Source organism: Rutidosis leptorrhynchoides, chromosome 4 (genome assembly GCF_046630445.1).
Source record: "Rutidosis leptorrhynchoides isolate AG116_Rl617_1_P2 chromosome 4, CSIRO_AGI_Rlap_v1, whole genome shotgun sequence".
Taxonomy (NCBI): Eukaryota; Viridiplantae; Streptophyta; class Magnoliopsida; order Asterales; family Asteraceae; genus Rutidosis; species Rutidosis leptorrhynchoides.
This window is the reverse complement of record NC_092336.1, coordinates 75,506,795-75,529,804: the sequence shown is the minus strand read 5'-3', so window position 1 is coordinate 75,529,804 and position 23,010 is coordinate 75,506,795. Positions and strand designations below refer to the sequence as shown.

General features: G+C 34.5%; 5 protein-coding genes across 5 annotated transcripts; 2 read left to right on the top strand and 3 right to left on the bottom strand.

Annotated features, from left to right (window-relative positions):
• Window positions 1-1,474: 1,474 nt before the first annotated feature.
• Window positions 1,475-4,328, bottom strand: LOC139840729 (G2/mitotic-specific cyclin S13-7-like). The gene is made up of 7 exons (XM_071830978.1): window positions 4,058-4,328; window positions 3,136-3,265; window positions 2,980-3,049; window positions 2,639-2,758; window positions 2,014-2,550; window positions 1,738-1,919; window positions 1,475-1,637 (listed from the first exon to the last, which is right to left on the bottom strand). Exons 1-7 carry the CDS (start codon window positions 4,101-4,103, stop codon window positions 1,475-1,477), a joined length of 1,248 nt encoding a protein of 415 aa, XP_071687079.1. The 5' UTR covers window positions 4,104-4,328.
• Window positions 4,329-6,063: 1,735 nt separating this feature from the next.
• On the bottom strand, window positions 6,064-6,615 carry LOC139840728 (uncharacterized). Its single transcript, XM_071830977.1, has one exon. The coding sequence runs from the start codon at window positions 6,613-6,615 to the stop codon at window positions 6,064-6,066; it is 552 nt and encodes a 183-aa protein (XP_071687078.1).
• A 2,611-nt stretch (window positions 6,616-9,226) lies between these two features.
• LOC139839776 (cysteine proteinase inhibitor A-like) lies at window positions 9,227-10,555 on the top strand. Its single transcript, XM_071829931.1, has 3 exons — window positions 9,227-9,325; window positions 10,208-10,407; window positions 10,486-10,555. The coding sequence occupies exons 1-2, from the start codon at window positions 9,227-9,229 to the stop codon at window positions 10,382-10,384; spliced, it is 276 nt and encodes a 91-aa protein (XP_071686032.1). The 3' UTR covers window positions 10,385-10,407; window positions 10,486-10,555.
• LOC139839775 (uncharacterized) lies at window positions 10,461-14,259 on the bottom strand. The gene is made up of 3 exons (XM_071829929.1): window positions 14,013-14,259; window positions 11,076-13,504; window positions 10,461-10,554 (listed from the first exon to the last, which is right to left on the bottom strand). The coding sequence occupies exon 2, from the start codon at window positions 13,486-13,488 to the stop codon at window positions 11,551-11,553; it is 1,938 nt and encodes a 645-aa protein (XP_071686030.1). The 5' UTR covers window positions 13,489-13,504; window positions 14,013-14,259; the 3' UTR covers window positions 10,461-10,554; window positions 11,076-11,550.
• Window positions 14,260-19,209: 4,950 nt separating this feature from the next.
• LOC139839774 (inosine-5'-monophosphate dehydrogenase 2-like) lies at window positions 19,210-22,940 on the top strand. The gene is made up of 4 exons (XM_071829928.1): window positions 19,210-20,298; window positions 20,384-20,563; window positions 21,176-21,433; window positions 22,663-22,940. The coding sequence occupies exons 1-4, from the start codon at window positions 19,303-19,305 to the stop codon at window positions 22,732-22,734; spliced, it is 1,506 nt and encodes a 501-aa protein (XP_071686029.1). The 5' UTR covers window positions 19,210-19,302; the 3' UTR covers window positions 22,735-22,940.
• Window positions 22,941-23,010: the final 70 nt, after the last annotated feature.

Here is a 23,010-nt window from a genome sequence, read left to right as displayed (position 1 = left end):
TCCATTGCCATCCCTAAGTAGGATGCAGTTCTTTATTTATGTTATTCCCTCCATCTTTATAAAGTTACATATTAGTACCTATAGTTTTTAAAGTTCGAACAAAATCACATCTTGAGACTTGAAACCAGTGTTCTACCTAAGTATAGTTTTGCTAAATACACTTATAATATAGATTTAAACTAGTTGTGGAGCCCTCCCTTCGCGTCGAAGCTCCGTTTTGAATGCGAGTTTAAAAAAAAAGTTTTGATCTTTTTTGTAAAAAAGAATTTTTTTTTCGACATCTAACATTGAAGGGTTGTTCTTTTTGTGAAAGTTGCTTCTTTTAGCGTTCGTTTTTTTTTTAAATTAGGTGATCTATTTTGTAAAAAAAAATGTTTTTCGACATCTTTTGGTAGCATTGAAGGGTTTTTCCTTTTATGAAAGTTGTCTCTTTTATCGTTGAGGAAGTAAAGAAGGAAGAAAAAAAATTGTTAGTTGATTTTTTTGTAAAAAAAAATTTATTTCGACATCTTTTGGTAATATTGAAGGGTTGGTTCTTTTACGAAAGTTGCTTCTTTTATCGTTGGAGACAAAAAAAAAAGTGAAATGACGAAAATACCCCTGATTACTATTGGTGAATAGTGCTACAGTGTTTTGTCTATTAGATATATAGATAATTTAAATTTAAATGATACAATTAAAATTAATGATATATGTGATTTATTAATTCCCTCCTTTTCATTTAGCTATTCTTTTACTTCAACCAATCACATTAACAAGTTTAGATTTAGCCTTTAAACTTTAAAATCTACAAGCCAGGTTTATTTTAAAGACAAGTTGTCAGCATCACATAGATAAATATTAATCACATTTGCGATCATTTGCTACGCACGCACGCATTTTGAGAGAAAACTCGAATCGCATTGCATAATGATACTTAAACCACCCCGAGGGGCAATTAAACCGGGAGAAAACCCCCTCAGGGTCAATCTAGAGCTCCATATTTCAAGCAGATATTAATTAAGAGGATGGAGTTGAGCGAGACTCGAACTCATGACCTTAACCCTAGCCCCCAAACACAAGGAATGGAGATACCACTCGGCTAGAAGTGCGGTAATCTACTAACCACATTTCATTACAAATTTGAGAACTAGGATTAAATTTTAAAAAATTCCAATCTGTAAATCATTTTTCTTGCCCAAAGTGATTGAAGAAGTGGGTTGATGATTTTGTTCAAGTACGTGTATTTCATTGGACACAGTGTTATTCATAGTTCAACTTGATCAATATTATATAAATCTTAAAATTGTATCAAGGCAGGGTAAACAAAAACAAACCCATCAGATTACATTCATAACATGCAACTCAAAGTCAATAAACCAAACAATAAACTCCTAAAATACTAGAATGATTTAAGCAAAAGATTAAGATCATAAACAGCAATATGATCTCAATTAACGCATCCACACACTACTAGACTTGCTTAAGCCCTTTTTCATAACGATTGGCCACCTCTACCAACTTCGGCCATAAGACTTCTCGCAGGAGGAAAAAGAGCTACTGCACCTTTCTCCGGATTCAAATACTTCCTGTAAACAGCCTTCAGTTTGGTCTCACTAGCACAAGCATGAAAGTTCACCAAAGCCCTTGCACAATCCCTGACCAAGAACAAAAAAATATACATATTTATTATTATTCATCAACTTAAAGACCAAAATCTGAAAACTTTTTAATACCCCAAGTGACAAAAAGACTCACTTTATTTCATCTTCATCATACCCAGTATGGTATTTTAGTGTTTCAGTCCAAGCCGGAGTCTTATTCAGGGTGCACCGAGCAGCATACACAGCAGAGGCAGCAAGCTTTGAAGGTTTGTTGGTCATTATAACCGAGTAGTGAATCAACCCAAGTTCAGTCAAGAAAAACACCATATTCTCCATCTACATTCAAAAACAGAAAGAAAAAAAAAGCATTAGTCTTTACAAAGTTCTCAGTAACAACTTTTCACAAAATGTCATACTTTTGGTAATTTACCTCATTATCAGTTGGTGTTGAAGCTTTAATGTAACGCACAAGAAACACATACGGTGTAGGAACAGTCAAATACCATCCTAAGTGTCCTAAAATCGATTTCTCCATGGTCAGAATTTGTTCTCTAGAGTACGCATTGTCTGATATCGCAATGACATCACTAACTTCAGGCGGCCATATTTCTTCATATTTGCAAGCCACAATCAATGCACCAATTCCTACCAATTGAAGTTCCCTTCTTGGAACAGTCCTCACAGACAGATAACGATCAACGATGTTGATCGTTAGATTAAGACTTTCGGCCATCAAGTCAAACTTCCTGTGAACTTCAACTAACCAATCTATCAGAATACCTCTCATTTTAGCATTCATATCAGGCTGTGAATTCATGTAATCACGTAAACCGCCTTCTGTTTCAGTGAGCTTGTAGAACGTGTAAATGTCTTCAACGTATTCAACTTCAGCCAGTTCATTGTTTATGTCTGCTTCATCTATGTTCACCACTGGATCTTTAGGTTTTGTTGTGATCCCACAAGCAACCTAAACAAAAGACTCCAAATCAAGTTTCTGAACACAAAAGAATCAATCTGAAAGTTGTATAAATTAAAACTTTGGTGAATAAACTAACTTTACTACGAGCAGTGAGGACAGAAGTGAGTGATTTTGAAGGCTTCTTTGATCTCCTTCTTGGTGTTTCCTCATTGTTTTTTGGAGCTAACTTGCCATTATTACCTCCTGCTTGTGGTTTCTGCAATTGGGTTAAAACAAAATCAAGAATTACACTATTAACTTATGAAAAATAAATCAAGAAACACCGAATCACTTCTATGGTTTGTTAAATATATAGCTGATTATATGTGTATAATAATCAAAACATGAAGGTTATATATTCCTTTACAAAAGTTCAAAACTTTGTATCTGTCCATTGTTTCAGTTATATTAACTTGAGGCAAAATTACAAAAACTTACAACAGGCTCCTTTACATTCTTAACAGCTGCAGCAGCTTGTGCAGTTTCCACCAGCTGGGCGCGATAATTTCTAATGAAAAACAGAAACATTTAATCAAAAACGAGTCAAGACTAATAATATGTTGACACAAAAAAAGATATCGTACGAAGAAAGACCTAGTCATTGGTCGATTTTGAGGCTTTCCGATATCAACAGCAGTTGGACAGGCCACAAGATTCCCAATATCACCAAGGGCTCGCCGGTTCCTTCTTTCGCCCTGTACCCCATTCTTTTGTTTCATATCAGCTTCAAAAAAAAAATCAAACTTTAGTCAAACAATGACAAAAGTTATTATTTTCTGTAACTAAAGCTACAAACTTACAATCTGGGCAATTATAACTCAAAACCCTAACCTTCCATTACTTAAAAAAAAAAAAGATTTTAAAACTACAAATCAACAATCTTTCAGATTAAATCAATTCTTGAGACATATACACCCTAATTTTGTATCATTCACAACAATCTTTCAAATTAAATCAATTCTTGAGACACATAAACCCTAATTTTGTATTATTCACAAAGTAATTTCCCATTAAAACTCAAATTTCGAACTTAAATCAGTTCTTCAATTTAGAAAACCCTAGATTACAATTACCGTCACATTGATTCTCCAATAAAGCACATAAACAACCATATTATTATTATTATTATCATTAATTATCATAAACTAAATGAAGAAGAAATTCATAAAAAAAAGAAACAGTAACAGTTCAAACAAAAACAAATCAAAACCCTAAAACTCATCATTTTAAAACTCAAATTCTTCAATTTAAAAAAAAAAACCCTAGTTTACAATTACCGTCACATTGATTTTCCAATAAACCACATAAACAGCCATATTACTAGTATTATTATCATAAGCTAAATGAAGAAGAAATTCATCATAAAAGAAAGAAAAAAAAAACAGTAACAATTCAAACAAAAACAAATTAAAACCCTAAAACTCATCATTTGTACATAATATCCAAAAAATACTGATAAATAATCATATTTATTTCATATTTCATATCATCAAATGAAGATAGTAATTAATAATACCTCGAATCGGTTGTTGAACCGGAACAACAGGTTGATTGGACGTCATATCTCCTTCTTGATCTTGAATATGACCGAAAACACCACCAATACTCGTCAAGATTGACGAGAAAAACGACTGGAGACGGCTGTTGTTTGCCTCCCCTTCTTCTGATTTTTCGGTAGCCACGGTATGACCGATCTTCAATTTCTTTTGAATTGCTTCAATCCACTCGCAATTTGTTAACTTTTTTAAGAACGACTGATTTTAGGGTTTGAAGATGCCGGAGAATTTGATTATGTGGGTGTTTTGTTATCGGATATCGGGTATAGAATAATAGGGGAAGGCGCCTAACTTTATATAATAACGGCCATATTAATATCTTTGTTTCAATTTTGAATATTAACCGTTGATGGATTTTAACGGTAATATTCGTATTTGATGCGCTATACTTTTCACCGCCTCTGTGGGTAAAATTTGTATTTTTATTTTGTATTTATTATATTATATATATATATATATATATTATATTTGATATTTGATATTTATATTTATACTTTATTTTTATTTATTATATATTTATATATATTTAATATTTATATTTAAATATATATTTTTAATAATAAATTCAATAATTAAGTATACGATTGATTTTTATGACAGGAGCCAGAATTTTAAATTAGAAGAGGTGAACCCATGAAAACATTAATGATCATTCCTAAAATATTCCTAATTTTTTTTAATCGAGATGCTAGTTCTAATCTCTAACAGCACAAACTTACATTGTGAGTATTTAATTATCACGACATAACAAATAGGCTTCTTATAAAATATTTACATGATAAAGATATGCATTAATGCATTATGTGTTTTCTCAAAATTTAACCAACAAAATCTACCAAACCAAGCTTCTAGAAAGCTTCGATGACCTTCATTTGAACCGTTCACACTTTCAGCATACTTCGACTGTCACACCCTATAAATAGGACCGGGGGTAAATGTGACTAACCAATACCATAACACAAGTGTATAAGCGAGAACGACTCTAAATTAGACGTTTTTATTAAAAATCATAATTAATGTTGCAACGGAATTCAATTCATTCAATAGTCATTACATATGAAAATCCAAAATGTAAATTTTAATTGTTCAAATGCATAAATGTAAATAGTAAATGCGACTCCAAAACAGCATAGCCCAAGTAGCAAGTAAAGCTTAGAAATCATCACCTGAGACAAAACATGCTTAAAAGTGTCAACTAAAAATGGTTGTTGAATTCATAGGTTTATTGGTAACAACTAAAGTTTTTAGACCACAAGATTTAGTTATAAAGCAGTTGATATAGACATATCAGTTAAAAGTAGTGCCGAAGTGTATGATATCGAACTAAACAAATTTACCCCATAACACTTTATTCGTTCGTGTCGTTAAATCATTATTATGTATCCATTGACCAACGGTCACCTGTGTAGAGACGTTGCTCTCAATAGGCTTACTCACAATAATTAAGTTTGCGTTTATACGTAACAACTAATGATATCATGGCAGGGATTAAGCATGAAACATAGCATGACAGCACAGTTATAGTTTGAGTACTTGTGTCTAAAGTGTAAAACAGTTTAAAAGCAAGCATGTGTCTCACCCCAAAAATTGCAAACAGTTATAAAATAGTAAAAAGCGGGGCTATGAAGTTCACCTTAACAGCAAGTGAAGTTATTCCACGAAAGAGAAGAATGAACGGGAGTAAACGACCGGGATCTCAACCTAGAGATATAAGTTTGGTCATTAGTTTGTTCAATCCGACAAGTAAGAGTTCATAAGAATCTTATGAGTTGTTAAGTTTGTTTAACAAGTTTGTGTCCACCATAACCAAGTTTAGATGTTTAACAACTTCTACTAGATAATCAAGAAAATGAAAATGATCTAATTGAATCAAAGACGATAATTTCCTTTTTAACCCGATTCACCAAAAAATTTAAATCATTTCTAAACTACCATAATACTCAAGCCACTGCATCAACAATCACTTTTAGCCCGTTCTTAATTTAGGCTGAAGCAACCCAGTGATTAGACAATCCAACCATGCGACCCAGTCATCAAATGAAGGTAATTTCACTGCAGTCCAGAAGTTAACCCTTCTCCAAATCTTCTTTACCACACCATAAGAAAATGACAGGTGATTAATAACCTCAACAGCAAGATTACAAAGCGGACAAGCAATGCTCTCAAACTGCACATCACGAATCCATAAATTCAGCCTCGTTGGTAAACGATCGATAGCTATACGCCATATAAAAATATCGACTTTCTTTGGGACAGACTTATGCCAATACGGACTATGGTGCATCGAAAGCAAAAACTGATTATCGATTGCCTTGCGAGTACTAGCAACAGAAAAAATTTCATTCTCACAAACTGCCCCTATTCTTGAATCGGCTTCATTCGTAAGGGAAGCTTGGCTAACCACTGTATTCAGTTCATTAATTAACGCCTCAATACGACTGCCCAGATTCTCACGTTTCCATTGCCAATTCCAACCATTTTCATCCCTTCTATGAAGTATTAAGCAATCAAGATTCATTTCCAAATTTCAAAAGCCCGTTGAAACTTCGACACAATGGTGCAGACCTAATCCTGTCCAGAACTTGATGGCAGTGCCATTACTCACTTGAGCTCTAATCGGGTTAACAGGCAACAAACTTCTACTTTGAGCTGAAACAAAAACTTTAAGCATGTTCTTCCAAACCCCAGGCATACTGCAACTAGAACTATCAATACCCCCATGCACACCATGAATAACTCGAATTACCTCAACCTAAATACCACAATTTGAATTGGAAAATCTCCATAACCATTTACAAATAAGAGCCAAGTTAAAGCCTTTAAGACTACCAATTTCGAGACCTCCTTTATCATAACAGGCCATCACACTATCCCACTTGACCCATGAAATCTTTTTTCAGCCATCATTCTTTCCCCCAAAAAAAAACACCATACAAATATTTTCCAATTCATTTAAAACTATTTTCGGACATTTAAACAAAGAAAGATAATAAATCTCTAAACTTCCAAGAACCGATGTCTTTTATTTCTTTTTTTTTTGAAAGGCAAGTAAGTTTTATTAGAATTATAAAAAGTACACGAAACAAACTAGCAAGTAGCTAGATATGACACAACCACACGTATCCGCACAATTATACACACGAACAAAACTAGAGACTCGAACTAATGGAAACACACTAGCATAGCACAAGGACACTAAAATCAACGCATCGCGACTATCTAAATAAAACTATGTTTCCGAATCCGATGACGCGCAGGAGGAGCAACATGAGCAACAAACATCGTCCTCTTCCGAGTCTTTCATCACATTCTCGATAAAATATCTCTCGTGCCATCGAAAATTATCCCTACGTCGGCTACGTTTCATATTTCTCCGTCCCCAAACATGCTTAATGAAGTGACTTTTAATCAGAGGATGGACTTGTTTTTCTTTAGCACGAAAACGAGCAACCGCGGTATGAGATAAATTAGAGGCCACGACACAATCTTTTTCGTATGAGCTAGAAGCATTCTCGTCACATTCACCCAGGCCTGGCCCATTTAAAGAAAATTTGTCCATTTCAGAAGCAAATGAACAATCTGACCCAAATGTTTGATCTGGCCCGACATGATTTTGAATTTTCATTGGGACTTGCAAGGGACTAGAATCACGCGTGCAGTTATCATCCTCGGAACTAACACATGCCACCTTGGAAGACGTAACCTGGTCCCTCGACTTTTGAACTTCATCCGACAACTGAACGACGTCTGCTTCCGATGTGGATACCGGTGCCGGAGGATCGTCGGACGGAGCCCTATAATCATTGATTTCAGGTGGCCTGATCTCACCTTCTTCCACCTCATCAAAACCCTCTACAGGTACACAATTACTTTGTTCATCGAGAATGTGTCTTTTATTTCTACTAAAGCTATAGTATGTACAAAAACAAAAACGAAGTCTCCCTTACTTTAGCATGCCTGTTAGGTTGGAAAGCATGTGACACTTACATTTTTCGTTTCCTCTTCTCAAGTCAATTCTATGCTTGAAAGTGTTCACTCGGATCTCTAGACTTCTCCACCCAAGAGTCAATGTGAAATATTTGTTAACGCTCCCTGACACTCCTTGTTTAAAAAAACTTCTCAATGATCAGTTTTCGTCCACCGATCTTTTTCAAACTTCTAAGTTAGCTTATGTGTGCTCATCAATACTAGATCGAAGTCCTTACACATTGCATTATTTTTATCAAAAAACGCTCAAAATTAGTATCTGATCTAATCTAAAAGTATATAGGTAAGAAATGATACTGTTCAAGTCACTCTCATTATAAACTTATATACTGTTATATCTTATATCTAAGATAAGATACGATACATCTGTAGCTTACATTTATTTTATTTTTATTTTTGAAATATAATAAAAAACGTTGTATAAATATATATAAACAAATAAAAAATGTTTTTTCGGTTTTGTCAAGGCTTTGCAGGTTTGGGATAGAGTTCGTTGTTGGGTTAATGACAATTTCCCCGTGATTAATTATTAGTCGGTTTGGATGCTTTGATTTCAACATTGGAGTACCTTCGAAGATGATAGAAGAAAAGTTTTTGCTATTAGAACTACTTTCTTTGGAGGTTTGGAATGGTCTTCTTTCAATAGCTTCTCAATTAAGAAATTCGAGTTTTAGATTCTATATGTATTCTTATAAATATTATTCTTAATTTTAGTTTAGATTTAGAGGTAAATTTTATATTTCTTGAGTTTTTTTTTTTTTTACTTTTTAGGCAGTTGTATAATCGCTTTTGTCGTGGTCTATATATAGTCCCTTTCTAAAGAGGCCTTAGTTTATTTAAAATTTTGGATGTTAAAATAAACAAATAAAAGAATCTGCGAAATTAAAATCATGTTATTGCTTGTTCACCACGTGCAAACATCCACTCACCTTGCTGCTAGTTTTTCGTTTATCGTTATATTATACTTATAAATTTATAATAATACTCCGTATCCATATCATATTATTGCATTATTAATTAATATTATATATTATATATTTATATACATATCATTAAATTAAATTATTATTTATATTCCTCCAATATTGTTCATGCATTCAGCAAAAATATTTATATTTATATTGTTGAGTCTGGTAATAAATATGGCCGTTGCTGGAGGAATTATTGATCAGTCTAATAAAACCAGCGCTGACATCGAACCGTTTGCTCGATTTGCCATTGAAGAACACAACAAGAAGGAGGTCTATTTTTTCGTATTATTTTTTATTTAATTATTAATTAATTTCATCAGGAAGTTCGTATGAAAACCTTAAAAGGTTACATTGTTTGAATTTATACGGAACCTTACATTAGAAATGGAAGGTACCGTGTGGGTTCACAATGATAACGGGTGATTCGATATACGTAATCACGCACACTTAAGATTTATATATAGATTTGATTATGTGGTTAAGTTACAAATCACATATCCAGCTTTTCAAAAAGAAAAAAAAGAAAAAAAAAGGAAAAAAGAAGGTACAAATCACACATGATTACATATAAGTTGTGATAGATTCAAGCAATTAAGCTCGCTGCAGAATAAAAGTATGGTGTATGTGTATTGGTGTATGTATTGTTGTATTTGATCAGAAAAAATAATTTAAGTGCAATAAGGTAGACTTCTAACCGCCGTTAATAAAAAATGAATTGAAGTTTATGGGTGATCAATCTTAAATCTGACGAACGTGCAAATCCATGGTCAATCGAGCGTGTTTTACATAATTGATCGTTATAAGTATGCCTCAATAATTTGAACAATTGCATGATGTGCTTGTGTGTGTGTAAGTAAAAATTTGTAGTCTTTCAAGTTACAAACGTTTGGATTTGAAACAAGTATACATAAAAGTAATACGGTATAGTTCTTTTGCAGAACAAAATATACGTAAAAAGATACACTTTGAGATATTCCCTTTCAAAAAAAAAAAAAAAAAAAAAAAAAAAAAAAACTCAGTTCATAAAAATAGTGGTTAAACTTGAAAATTAACGGTATGTAAAAACTACAATATTATTCTAATACTTAACTGCGTGTTTTTCTATCTTGCGATAATAAAATTTTGTGAGTGATGGAGTATCATGTAATGCAGAATAGAGCTCTGGAGTTTGTGAAGGTAGTGAGTACCAAAGAGCAAGTAGTGCAGGGTAAGATGTACTATATCACAATTGAAGTTAATGAAGGTGGTGAGACTAAAACTTATGAAGCCAAAGTTTGGGTTAAGCCATGGGAAGACTTCAAACAACTGCATGAGTTTAACCTTGTTTGATCCTGCAACTTAGTTTCCATCTAGTAATTTCTTTTAACTGGATCCTTATTCTCATTAGTCCCCTAATCCTTTGAAAGCATCGTTTTGATTTCGTTACATAGTTTGTGATCCAGGTGAGAAGCTACAACGTGCGCGTGATTTCTTATGTTTAAGCATATACATTTCCTGTACTAAGATTCAAATTCATGTCACTCCATATAGTGAATAATCTGTAACATCTATACTTTAAGGTGTTACTGAAAATAATACTTTGCATATAAATATTATTTCCATTGTTCCAATTTCCACCTGTGCTTAACAAGGGTGTCTCTTTTTCTTGGGTTGGTTAATGATAAGTTGTGCATCACCTAAACTTGGTTGCATCAATAGTGTTTTAAATATTTAGATTGAGATCCAAGATATATATCCCATCAACCAAAAACTTATGACATTTTAATTAACCGACGCAATTTATGAAAGCAGTAACCGACTCACTTCAACTTAAACTCATCTGTTTAAACAATTGTTAAAAACAAAATGTTTATCGTTCATCTACACGTTGTAAAAACTTGCTGTATTATGCTTTGTTCGACCTTATCCTATCCTATCCTATCCTATCCTATCCTATCCTACTACCCTACATTATTAACTAACCAAAAGAATCATGTTCCCAGAACAAGTAGAAGATAGGTTCTAATAACATCCCAATTACCTGTTTTTGAAAATGTATAGCTCTTTGAATTCGCAGTGTTTTGAGACGTATCGAGTCGGCCATCGCTTAGATTTTTTTTTTTTTCAAACTTCCATGAGACTTATATAGCCTAAAGACAATCATCTGACTTTACAAAAATTAAGGAAACAGAATATGAAAACGAGGCAAAAGAGTAGCGCCTTTTCTGCAGCCGGACTTGCTAAATCCCGTAGAGTTTCTAATGTGAATAATGTACAGATATAGATATAGAAACGATGGATCTTAATTTGTGAATTTGGATTCAAGAAAAGAATGATACTCCATTGCCCGACAATATCAGAAGCAAATAGAACAAGCACATACAAACAAGCAGCAACGCGTGATTGAAAAAACGAAGAGAAACATTAAATTCCAACACATGTTTTCAAGTTCTGTTTTTTTTTTATTGTTTTTTCATCCCTATCATATTATTTGTTCATCATGTTTTTTTCTTTCATTAAAGAGAGGGAGAAGAAACAAACTGTCTGGTGAAAGTAAACAACTCTTTCTCTTCAAATGGCGAAGTCCATTCACGAGAACCACCACCTGTTGCAGACGATGCTTCAGAACCTACTACCCCTACCACATCATGATGATGCACACCCAACGCATTCCCATTTGATACAATCCCCGTTGGCGGTCTCGTGGCGGTCTTACCACCACCCATTCCCGATCCATAAAGATCTGCAGAGCTTGTTGAAGATCCAAAACCCGCCCACATACCGTTTGGCCTTGACGGAAGACGATCTAGACTCCAGTCTATGTTTGTGTAATCAAACTGCAACGTGTCACATGCATTCCAGTCAACCGGAGATGACGGTCCTGATGACCCGTTTGAACCCAACCCAGAGAAAAGCCCGAGAGACGAAGCAGCTGCCAGGGTAGGAGTGGTGCTCGGACCCACCATCCTGTTGTTCCACATGCCACCATTGCTGAAATGGTTCATGGAACCGGGTTGACCCAAATGATGATCCAACGGGCCGCTGCTTGAAGCATAATGCTGATGTGGAACCGACTGTTGATGTTGCTGATGATATATCTGGTCATAAAACTGGGAATTATTGACGTAGCTTGGGGTATTAAAGCCTCTTGAGCTACTGGAAACATGTGAAAACCCGTTCGAATTCATACTCATTACCGGTTCACTATTAGGATGCCAATCAGCAACAGATGCTGACGAGGACAGGCTTACGCTTGTGGGCATGTTTTTTGATTTGGGCCGTTGCATCACAACAACCGGTTCCCGCACTGATCCTAACTGGAGATTTTTTAACTCGGGTCCAATGTTCGCATATCGGGAATCGGTTTTGGCTTGTGGTGGTGGCTGTAAGGGAGAAGCTAAAGAATAAGAAACAGAAGGGTTTGATCCACCTACCGTAACAGGCCACCTCTTATCGACAGCTGGCGGAGCAATTTGCTGCTGTTTTGTCCAATCAGAATTGGGTGGAGTTTTCTTTAGCAACTGTAAACCTTTGATCCCAGGATCTGTTGATGTGGGTCCTACTGTAACAACCGTTTTTGTGTAATTAAAATCTCTATCATCTGTCTTCTGCTGTACATGTACAGGTATAGATTTTGATATTGTTCTTGATGTTGAAGTATTCGGACTCATTGCTATAGAAAGCTTAACATTACCACTTTCTTCAAGCTTTGGTGGGGCAGCAGGCGGTTGTTCCTGTTTCTGAACTTTTAAGGTTTCTGCCGCCTGTTCAAGATCACCTTCGCAGGCAACAATAGCACGCTCAACCTCCTGTTTTGAGCATTTGAACTTTATTTCCATTTGGGTAATCTGTGCACGTTCTTCTGATATGTCGATCTTCAAGTTACCACCACCTCCATCAAGGTTTTGGGCCCTTTGATTATCTGCATCTTCACCACCCTCAAATAACCAATTAACTGATTGCTCTACTCTACCTTCATTCAATATAAGAGCCATTGTTGCACGTTCGGATGAAAATCCCATTGCAACAAGCTGTTGTGCAAGTGATTCTAGCTTTCTAGACATTAGATAACCATTACATTTTTCATGCAGTTCTTGAGCTCGTCTCTCCTTTTGGCGTTGATGTTTTTTCTCGTTTTTTTGACGAATCTTTTCACGTTTGTCATTATCAACCCCCAAGTTAGTTTCTTGACGAACCGAACCTTGAGTAGTTTTGTCTTTATGATCTTCAGATTCACCTGACCAACTACCATTGTTAGATATAGAATCGTATTCGACCCCCATTCCAATATGGTCCTCTGTATCATCAAGTGTATGAAAGGTTCCTGAAAACGGATTATATCCGCTAGCAGGGACACCTGTATTAGCATTGGAGGTGGGTTTGGTAGAAGGCTTTTGCGGGTCCTTGACAGCAGCCCTTTTGTCCTTTGACTTTGACTTCGATGCAGGAGACATTGTGAATTCCAGCTAACTGCGATATCAGTAATACTACTTGTGTTCAGATAAGCATGATAACTTGATATGAGATAACATAATCTCACTAAACTAAAAATTATCAAAGGAAAGTTAAGAAACTCAGGATAAAAACCATACTGAAACTTAAAGCTAAATATTAAACAGTTGGCTTGTTAACATTGGTGTACATGAGATAATACAATGAAGGCGGATCGTATAGAGAAAGGCACAAAACAAGAAGGCTCCGTATATTATGCATCATCATGTATGGATAAAAGTTGCTAATTTCTGAATTATATATCAGTCTTAGGGCATGTTTACTTTTTTCTATTTTAAGTCATGTTTCCATTTGCCTCTTAATGGGAAGAGGTGTCTAATTTTTATGCCTCCTAGAAATAGGCCAACTTTCAGATTAAGTGACAAAGAAACAACAAATTTACTTACTGAATTAAAAGGTGTAAAGAAACATATCATTAAGTGGAAAGTAAACAGGCCCTTAGTATATTATGTATAAGTCTTCTTACATTGCCGATTTGTATGAGTGAGACGTTGTGATAGTTATGTTACCCATGGATCTCTATAAATATTTCCTTCATCGAAGATTATTCACAAAGATCAATATCGTCGCAACAGTATTGTGAAGAACAAAAGGTGCATTTTCAGCCATGCTAGCTCACAAGACATTGTTTGATAGGTACACAAGGCAAACACAGCAGCCCCTTAGCAAGTAAAACACACCATTTTCAGCCAAGCAAAGACTAGTTCAAAGCGCGTGTCTAAGAATTACATGATACAGGCAAGTATTTTAGTATTTATGGATAGCCGAATATGCACATACATCAACGCCTAATAAACTAATACATCTAAACTAAAAGACATTGCACACCATACACGATTGAGATTTTAGTAAAAGCAAACACAACCGACCTCAAAAAAATTTGCAAGTGAATAAGATCTGGATTCCTCGGTCCTAAAAAACGATGACATTTGGTTGAGCACACTTGGAAAGGTAAGTTTTCAAGAAATCAAGTCACTTTAAAATTAAGAAGTCCGGATAAACAGCACTGGATCTAATATAATGTTAAATTAGCTTCAGCAAATTGTAAGTGTAACAAGAAGTGCTTCCCGACACTAAAACAAAGTTACATAGAAAATAAGAAGCTCTTAAATCCTTAACACTAAAACAGAAACAACAATCAGCTTCATTTCGTATTAGTAGCTGTCGGGGCAAAGGATCAAACCGACAAACTAACACACGCAATAAATACAAGATTCCATGAACCCAATAATTAAACGAACAACAATAATTATACGAACAAGGACAAATTTTTCAAACCACAAAACATCAGAAAATCATGCAGTTAAATAGCGACATTCACATACATAAAAGTAGTCAACGACAAACGCGCACACATAATTAATAGATAACAGACAATGACATTAAAAGATTTACCACTGTCAGCAAAGCATTGCGACAGAAATCAAGAAATCGTAAAATAACTAGCAATTATCACTCAGAAGTATCTATATTACCTCCTTGTCCAAACAACAACCTACTGTATCATTTATTCATTCACAAAAGCAATAGAAACATTATTTAAAACTAGCAACAAGCCAAAGGCACATTCAACGTGTTGAAAAAATAACATCAATACCATATGTTGTTGTAAGAATAAGAATTGCAACTTCTCAACCTACTCTCGGCTGGACAAATTAACCGACGTAATAACTAGCACGACCTTACAACTTTTAGGCAAAACCTAGGGTTCAGCTCACAAGTTCAATTAAACCAGCATAAAAACAAAGTCAGATTAAAATTCACAACGGTGTATTACATCAACATCTTAACCGAATCCAATTTCAATCATTTCCACCATTAAAACACAAAATCACCCAATTAACAAACGGAACAAACATAAATCATCAAATTGATAAAAATTTCATATTGAATTACGGAAAAACGCAATTAAAACGATGAAAATTGATGAATGTATCGATCGACTTACCAAATTTAGGGTTTCAAATCAAATTGGGGAAAATGAGAGACGACAACGGATATGATAACGAATTGTTAGGGTTTTGTAACTTGATCTTGTTTCTTTGTCGTTTTCGGATCGATTGATTGATTTGGTTTGCAAATTTCGAACGCAGTTTTTCGTCTTTCGTTCGTTTTCTCTCTTTTTTCAATGTTTCCCTTTTCACTATGTTTTTTCTATTTCTCTCTCTTCGTCGTCTTATACCGAATAACCGAACCAGGAGTCCAGGAACCACAATTTGTTTTATACTACCTTCCATCTCATTCCAATAGGCTAGTATTCCATTTTGGCGTTGTCCCATTTTGATAGTCCACTTCTATAAATAAAAAGGAAAGATGATATTTCATTGGTGAATTTGGAGAGAGAAGATATTTCATTGGCGGAGAAATGAAGTTAGTGAGATTTCCTAAAACTGCGTGTTTTTTATCTGTGAACTATTGGAATGAAACGGAGTTAGTACCTTTTTAACCGTATAAAGCCCAATAGGTATTACGGCCCAGTAATCGTTGACCAGGCCCAAAAATTTAACTGAATGTCGATTACGAGAAATGTAAATAGACAAATCAGACAACGACAATGTGGCGATGGTGAATAGTGGTCGAAGGTCAGCGAGAGGTGGCGACGGTGGTGACCGATAGCAGCGAGCTAGCGACAGGCAACGATATGATCGCCAGAAGCTTCTGGGACTGATGTGTGGAGCATGTGGGAATGAATAAATAGGGTAGGTGTGAAATTACGAAAATACCCTTTAGCCAATAAAAAAAATGACGTGAACAGTGTTTTCATAGTTTCTATCAATATATTATTAACTAGTGTATGGTGCTATGGGCCATGGGGGCATTTCACTAGCAAAAATCAAAACAAAACAAAGTGTAAAATTACTGAAATACTTTTGTATAAACCTTTAAAAGTTATTGTTCACAGGCACAATTAGTATTTAGTATGCTAGTGAATAGAGAACGTATAAAGGATTTTAGAGTGTGTTTAGAGTGAGTTTATACTTGAAAAGTTGATCGTTTTAACTTTTTTTTTTTTTTTTTTTTTGAACGGCAATGTTAGTGGTTAGTCTCACATATTCGCACCAGGAGAAAACCGTGGCCCCCACCCATAAACCCTCCCATACGGGGCAGGCGGATGAAAATCCACAGAAAACCCCCTACCGATACTCGAACCCGGGTATCTCTCGAACCCATGAAGCATGGGTACCAATGAAGCAAAACCAGAAAATATAAGTTGATCGTTTTAACTTATATTTCAAATTATAGCTTGTTTTTCGTATAAGACCACTATCAATCATAATAAAAAATAAACATTAGTCCCATGCCATATATCCGCCAAAGATTGGTGCTGATAGCATTCCCGGGCCAATCGTGCACCAGTGTGTTTCATATTCTTCTTGTTATCGTTTTCCTAAATCTAAAACCACATTTGGCGAGCAATAAGAAAATAAAAATAAAACGATCAAAATATTAAAAATATAACTTATACAATATATTACTACGTATTTATTTATTTTATTATTTTCTTACTTTTTCTATCTATACGTAACATTTGTTCACACACCCAAATCAAACTCTCTTTTACCTGCAATACAATTTGAATTTTGTTTCTTATTCATAGATGATAGTTCTTGAGATAAATACTTACGCTATGTTCTTAGGTTTTTTTTTTTTTTTTAATGGAAAAGAATGAGGTGGAATGATAAAGAGAGAAAAAAGATGAAAAAGAAAGAAATATAAAATAAATTGTATGTATTCTGGAGTTTAAAGAAAAGTAACAGAAAAAAAATTAAAAAATCTACTTATCATGGATATGAAACTAAATTACTTACGAAAGCTAACAAGTATCCATCGTAGATGCTACTTGGAGTTAAACAAAGGCAACGGGGACTTTGCTGTATAGATTTAAATCAAATTACTACGGAGTATAATCTAAATTCAGTTTCTAATTATTCTGACTACAAAGTGGTCAAAATTTACGTGGGAACTTTACAAGAATCAGCCTTACATGTTCAAATAATAGTACTCCGTATAATTTAAATTGTCTAATAATTTTTTTCCGTACAATATCTACATATGGTTTTGCTTCCCTATCATCTCAAAAATGAACGGATTGTAACTCTTTGTAAAATCTTATGTATTTTCAACCCTAACCCTTTTTTCCCATCCATTTCCTTTATGAAAAAAACTCAAGAATCATTAATGTTTTATCCTTCCATTTCCATTTCGTTCTTCTTAAAAAAAAAAAAAAACCCAAGAATGTAGCCTTAGCATTATCTCAGTGATCTATTTTTACAAAAAAGTTTGAAGATATAAGATTATTGTTGTCAATATGCATATAATCTTTGTAACTCTGAGTTCTTTTGAAGGATGGAAAGACTCAACAAGATTGTGTTTGTTTGTAATCTATCTTATAAAAGGCTTTAGATGGATAGAAGCATCTCTGTGATAAAATGGCTATCCATCGGGTTTGAAGAAATTCTTAGGGAAGGTAACATTTTTAATTGTGAATTAAAAAGTTGATTAAAGATGATTAATTCTTTTCAATCACTATAAATTGTTGTGTCATTTTTCTTTTATCTACTTAGGGTGCGCTTGTTTGCTTGTTAATGAAATGATTCAGCGCTGAATGCTGAACCATTCAGCATTCAGCGTGTTTGTTTATGACCTCTGAATGACATATGGTGCTGAATGGTTCAGAATTCAGTGCTGAACCATTCAGAGTTGAAACACTCTCTTAACCATTAAGAGCCTAACGTTTCAGTAATATTCTTTTCAAATCACATCCAGAACGTGTAACCAACAAGTATATTGTATTATTTATTCATGTAACACGCTAATAAGGTAATATTACTCAGTTCATATTGTTCATTTAAAACGATTATCAAACAGCTTATTTTTCTTCAGAGCAAACTTTATTCAAAGGCTCTGAATCATTCAGATTCTGAACCATTCAACGCTAAATCATTCAGATTTATCAAACGCACCCTTACTTACATTCATTCTTTTGACTATCTTATTGAAGTACTGCCACAAAAAACAAGAAAGATTTTGCTTAAGGAATCGAATATGTTCGAAAAAGAATTTAAAATGACAGCTAAGGGATATATTATTACCCATTTATTAAAAATTATTATTATCAAACTAACTTTTTTTTTTTTTTTTTGGTAAGTGAGGAAACCCTCGTATAAATGAGCACATTGGCTCCCTCTCAGAAGGTATAACCTCGGGTAATCAAGCCCCTCCGAGTGCGAGACCTGGTACCGGGTGAATTGATTATGCGCATCCTCTAGTCACACTCCCTCTTTGAACAATTTGTCATAACCAGGAATTAAACCCGGGTGGTGTGCTTTATTCGGCAACTCGGTGGCCACTCAGGCAAAACGACTTAATTTAAGGACGTTAATTATAAATATAGACGTTAATTAATTAATTTTAATTAATTAAGGACGTTAATTTAAGGACGATTTTATTAAATATAGCCAAACTAATATGGACGTTAATTAATTAATTTAAATTTAACACTCAAATAATTATAAATAAATAAATTATTACCTTAACTGAGGGGAAAAAAAAAAAAAAAAACTCTAAAGTATAAGGATGTGGAATTATACTGTAAATTTTAATTTTTAAAGCATAAAAAAGAAAGTTCAGAGGTTATCCATAGAAACCCCCACTCACAGTCACAGTCACTGTCACTATCACCCCACTATCTTCGACCACTAAAATTTCAATCTGCTAAAACCCTAACAAAACTACCACCTTCCGCCACCACCACCATGACCGCAGATTTCGAAGACGGCTTCTCTGCAACTAAACTCTTCAACCAAGGATACTCTTACACCTACGATGACGTCATCTTCCTCCCTCATTACATCGATTTTCCCACTGATTCCGTACAATTACACACAAAGCTATCTCGTAACATAAACTTGTCCGTACCGTGTGTTGCTTCTCCGATGGACACCGTTACTGAATCTTCAATGGCTGTTTCTATGGCCGCGTTAGGTGGTATTGGTATCATTCACTCTAACAACACCATTTCCGAACAATCGTCGTTGATTCGCTCTGCGAAATCGCACCGTATCCCATTTGTGGATACGGATATTGTTTTCGTGTCGCCGGATGATTCAATTTCGTCCGGTGACATGTTTGATACATCACGGTATGTGTTTGTAACTGAAAATGGTATAAAAACTGATAGAAAATTGTTAGGTTATGTTGATAAGGAGGTTTGGAAGGGTGTAACTGACAAGGAAGCTAGGGTTTGTAGTTATATGGTGAAAAATGTCGTTTCATTACCTAATAATTATAAGTTTGAAGATGTTGCTGGTTATTTAGCTGCTAAGGATTTGGATTTTGTGCCTTTAGTGAGTGAGGAAGGGGAGGTTGTTAATGTGGTGAGTAAATCGGATGTCGAAAGGATTAAGGGGTTTCCGAAAGGAGGGTTGCCGTCGATTGCGGAGGACGGGTCGTTTTTGGTTGGGGCGTCAATTGGGACGAGGGAGACTGATAAAGAAAGGTTGAAGCATTTGGTTAAAGCTGGTGTTGATTGTATTGTGATTGATAGTTCTCAAGGGAATTCGATTTATCAGATTGAGATGATTAAGTATGCTAAAAATATGTATCCTGATTTGGATGTGATTGGTGGTAATGTGGTGACGATGTATCAAGCTAAGAACTTGATTCAGTCTGGTGTTGATGGGTTGAGAGTTGGGATGGGGTCTGGCTCGATTTGTACCACGCAGGAAGTTTGTGCTGTAGGCCGTGGACAGGTATTGTTTAAATTAACATTAGGTTGGAGTAGTTGTTTTCTAATCTGAACTGTTATTTCATGGTGTTTGGTTTCATGTTATGTAGGCGACTGCGGTGTACAAGGTATCGTCTGTTGCTGCACAAAGTGGTATTCCGGTTATAGCTGATGGTGGTATTTCGAATTCTGGACATATTGTCAAAGCTTTGACTTTAGGGGCATCAACTGTTATGATGGGAAGTTTCTTAGCAGGAAGTACTGAAGCTCCTGGAACATATGTTTATCAGGTAACTTGACTTGACCTTTTTAAGTTCATTTGAGAATTTGTATTTACTGAAATTAGTAAAGTGTTTACCTGAGTTGGTGCATCTGGCTTAGGATTTTTTTTTTTTTTTTTTTTTTTTTTTTTTTTTTTTTTTTGTGTACTATGGAAGTGTTTCTGAAAGTAGCAAACTTTGTTGTCATTTTGATACATCCGGTCATCTGCAAGGTTATAAAAATTTCTAATTGGTCATTAATTGGTGGGAACTTTGTACCGATTAATAGGTAAACTGTAGATATTGCAGTCTAAGATAAAGTGAACAAAAGGCTAAACCAAGATGGGGCAAAGCAGTTTGCTTACAATCGGAACTTCAATAATCCAATAAATGTTTTATTATTTGTGTCGATGGGTTTTTTACTTTCATAGTGATTATTCCAACTTCAAGAATCAAAATCACGCTATAGATAATTTTAAATTGTTTGTGATTATCAATTTTCGTTCATAAACTTCTTCATACTTGCTTACAATCGGAGCTTCAATAACCCTCATTGTAAATTTAATATTGTATTAGCATTTTCAATGTATGAAATGTCGATGTTTTGAATTGTTGTATGGTTTCACATTGTTGTTTTCATAGGGTGATAAGCGGGTTAAAAAGTACCGTGGTATGGGATCTCTCGAAGCGATGACAAAAGGAAGTGACGCTCGATACCTAGGCGACACAAATAAATTAAAAATTGCTCAGGGAGTTGTTGGAGCAGTTACAGATAAAGGTTCTGTAATGAAGTTTATTCCGTACACCATGCATGCCGTTAAGCAAGGTTTTCAGGATCTCGGTGCTTCTTCTTTGCAATCTGCTCATGAATTGTTGAGGAACGGGACCCTCAGGCTGGAGGTATGTTTTTAAGTCATTGTTGGTTTTTGACAAAACATTTACTACTTCTACCGTCTTGGCTGGAGGTATGTTTTTAAGTCATTGTTGGTTTTTGACAAAACATTTACTACTTCTACCGTCTTCTAATCTTGTAATCATAGCAGTGAAAATGTTTCACTCGATAACTGTAGTAATTTGACAAAAAATAAAATAAAATCTTACATTGAAAGTTAACCGAAATTCAATGTAGCAACATATGTTAGGGATCACTGTTGTAAAAAAACTGGTTACTCCCTGATTACTCATTTTTAAAAGCAGTCCGATCCGATATTCCAAAAGCCGTTTAATTAATCGGTCAACGTCGATTGATTGGTCAAAACCGAATTTGGTAATCAAGGTCGGTCAAACTTAAAATTGGTCAACATTTTAACATGAATTTAAACTAAAACTTTAGAGTTTTTGAACGAAATGAGCACAATTAATTTTAACGTAAATGTTTATGGTTTTCTTCTATATTTACACATAATTTTTGAAATTTAATATTTAAAAATGTAATAATGTATAAAATTAATCCCTGAATAGCGAATTTTGCAACCTTGTTAGGGATAGTTAACGAATATAAATGTCTAAATAATATGTTTTCTTTTGGGGTGGCTGTTCTGGTGGGTTGGCTAATGGGTCAGATTGGGTATTATTTTTTTACGGGTTTGGGTTGACTTATAAATGTTTAGTCATTTTATTTTATACATTATATAAATAATAATAAATAATCAGTGTTGCAATGTTTACAGAACTATATTATTATATATGAGAGTAAATTTAATATGTTGCTCCGTATATGCTTTTTAGAAATACACTCATGGGTTGATTTTGACCCGTTTAACTGTTTTTCTCTGATCAATTATTTAAATTTTGATCACTGGACCTAGAGATCTAGCATAACTTTAATTGCACCATTCATAAGTCGATTGTCACCTCCAGTTTTCTTATGGCAACTTAATTAATGGATGCTTTTCAAATTTGATTAGTTTTATTATTATAGTAAAATCAGGACTTCAATCAATTTTCACTCAACACTGCCAAGTAAATATTTTGACTGAAAACCTTAATAATCACTTTAATGAACATCCAAATACCTCCCCTAGTGCCAAAGCTATCAATTGGACAAATGGCACGGTACATGAATAATGAAAGAGTATTCTCAAACATCATATGTTAATTTATTTATTTTTCTGTGTTGACCTTTTCAGGTGCGAACTGGAGCAGCACAGATTGAAGGAGGAGTTCATGGCCTCGTGTCTTATGAAAAGAAATCCTTCTAACCATTTCGATATTTGAAACGGGAGCTTGATGCAAAGTCAAGGGTGTACAAGCAGTGTGTTCAAAATTATTATCAGTCATCAGTACTTGTTTAATATAACCGGGAAAAATGTTACCCCTCAATTATCTGTTTCACTAAACTTAAACTATAGGTGCCTCATAAAGTGGTAACGTTTTTATATTATCTTAAAACTGTTATTTGTTTTTATGATGTTTTTGTTTGGATGCCTGTGAATTATGTGTGTAGAAGATGTGCCATTAAACTCTGATGATCATTG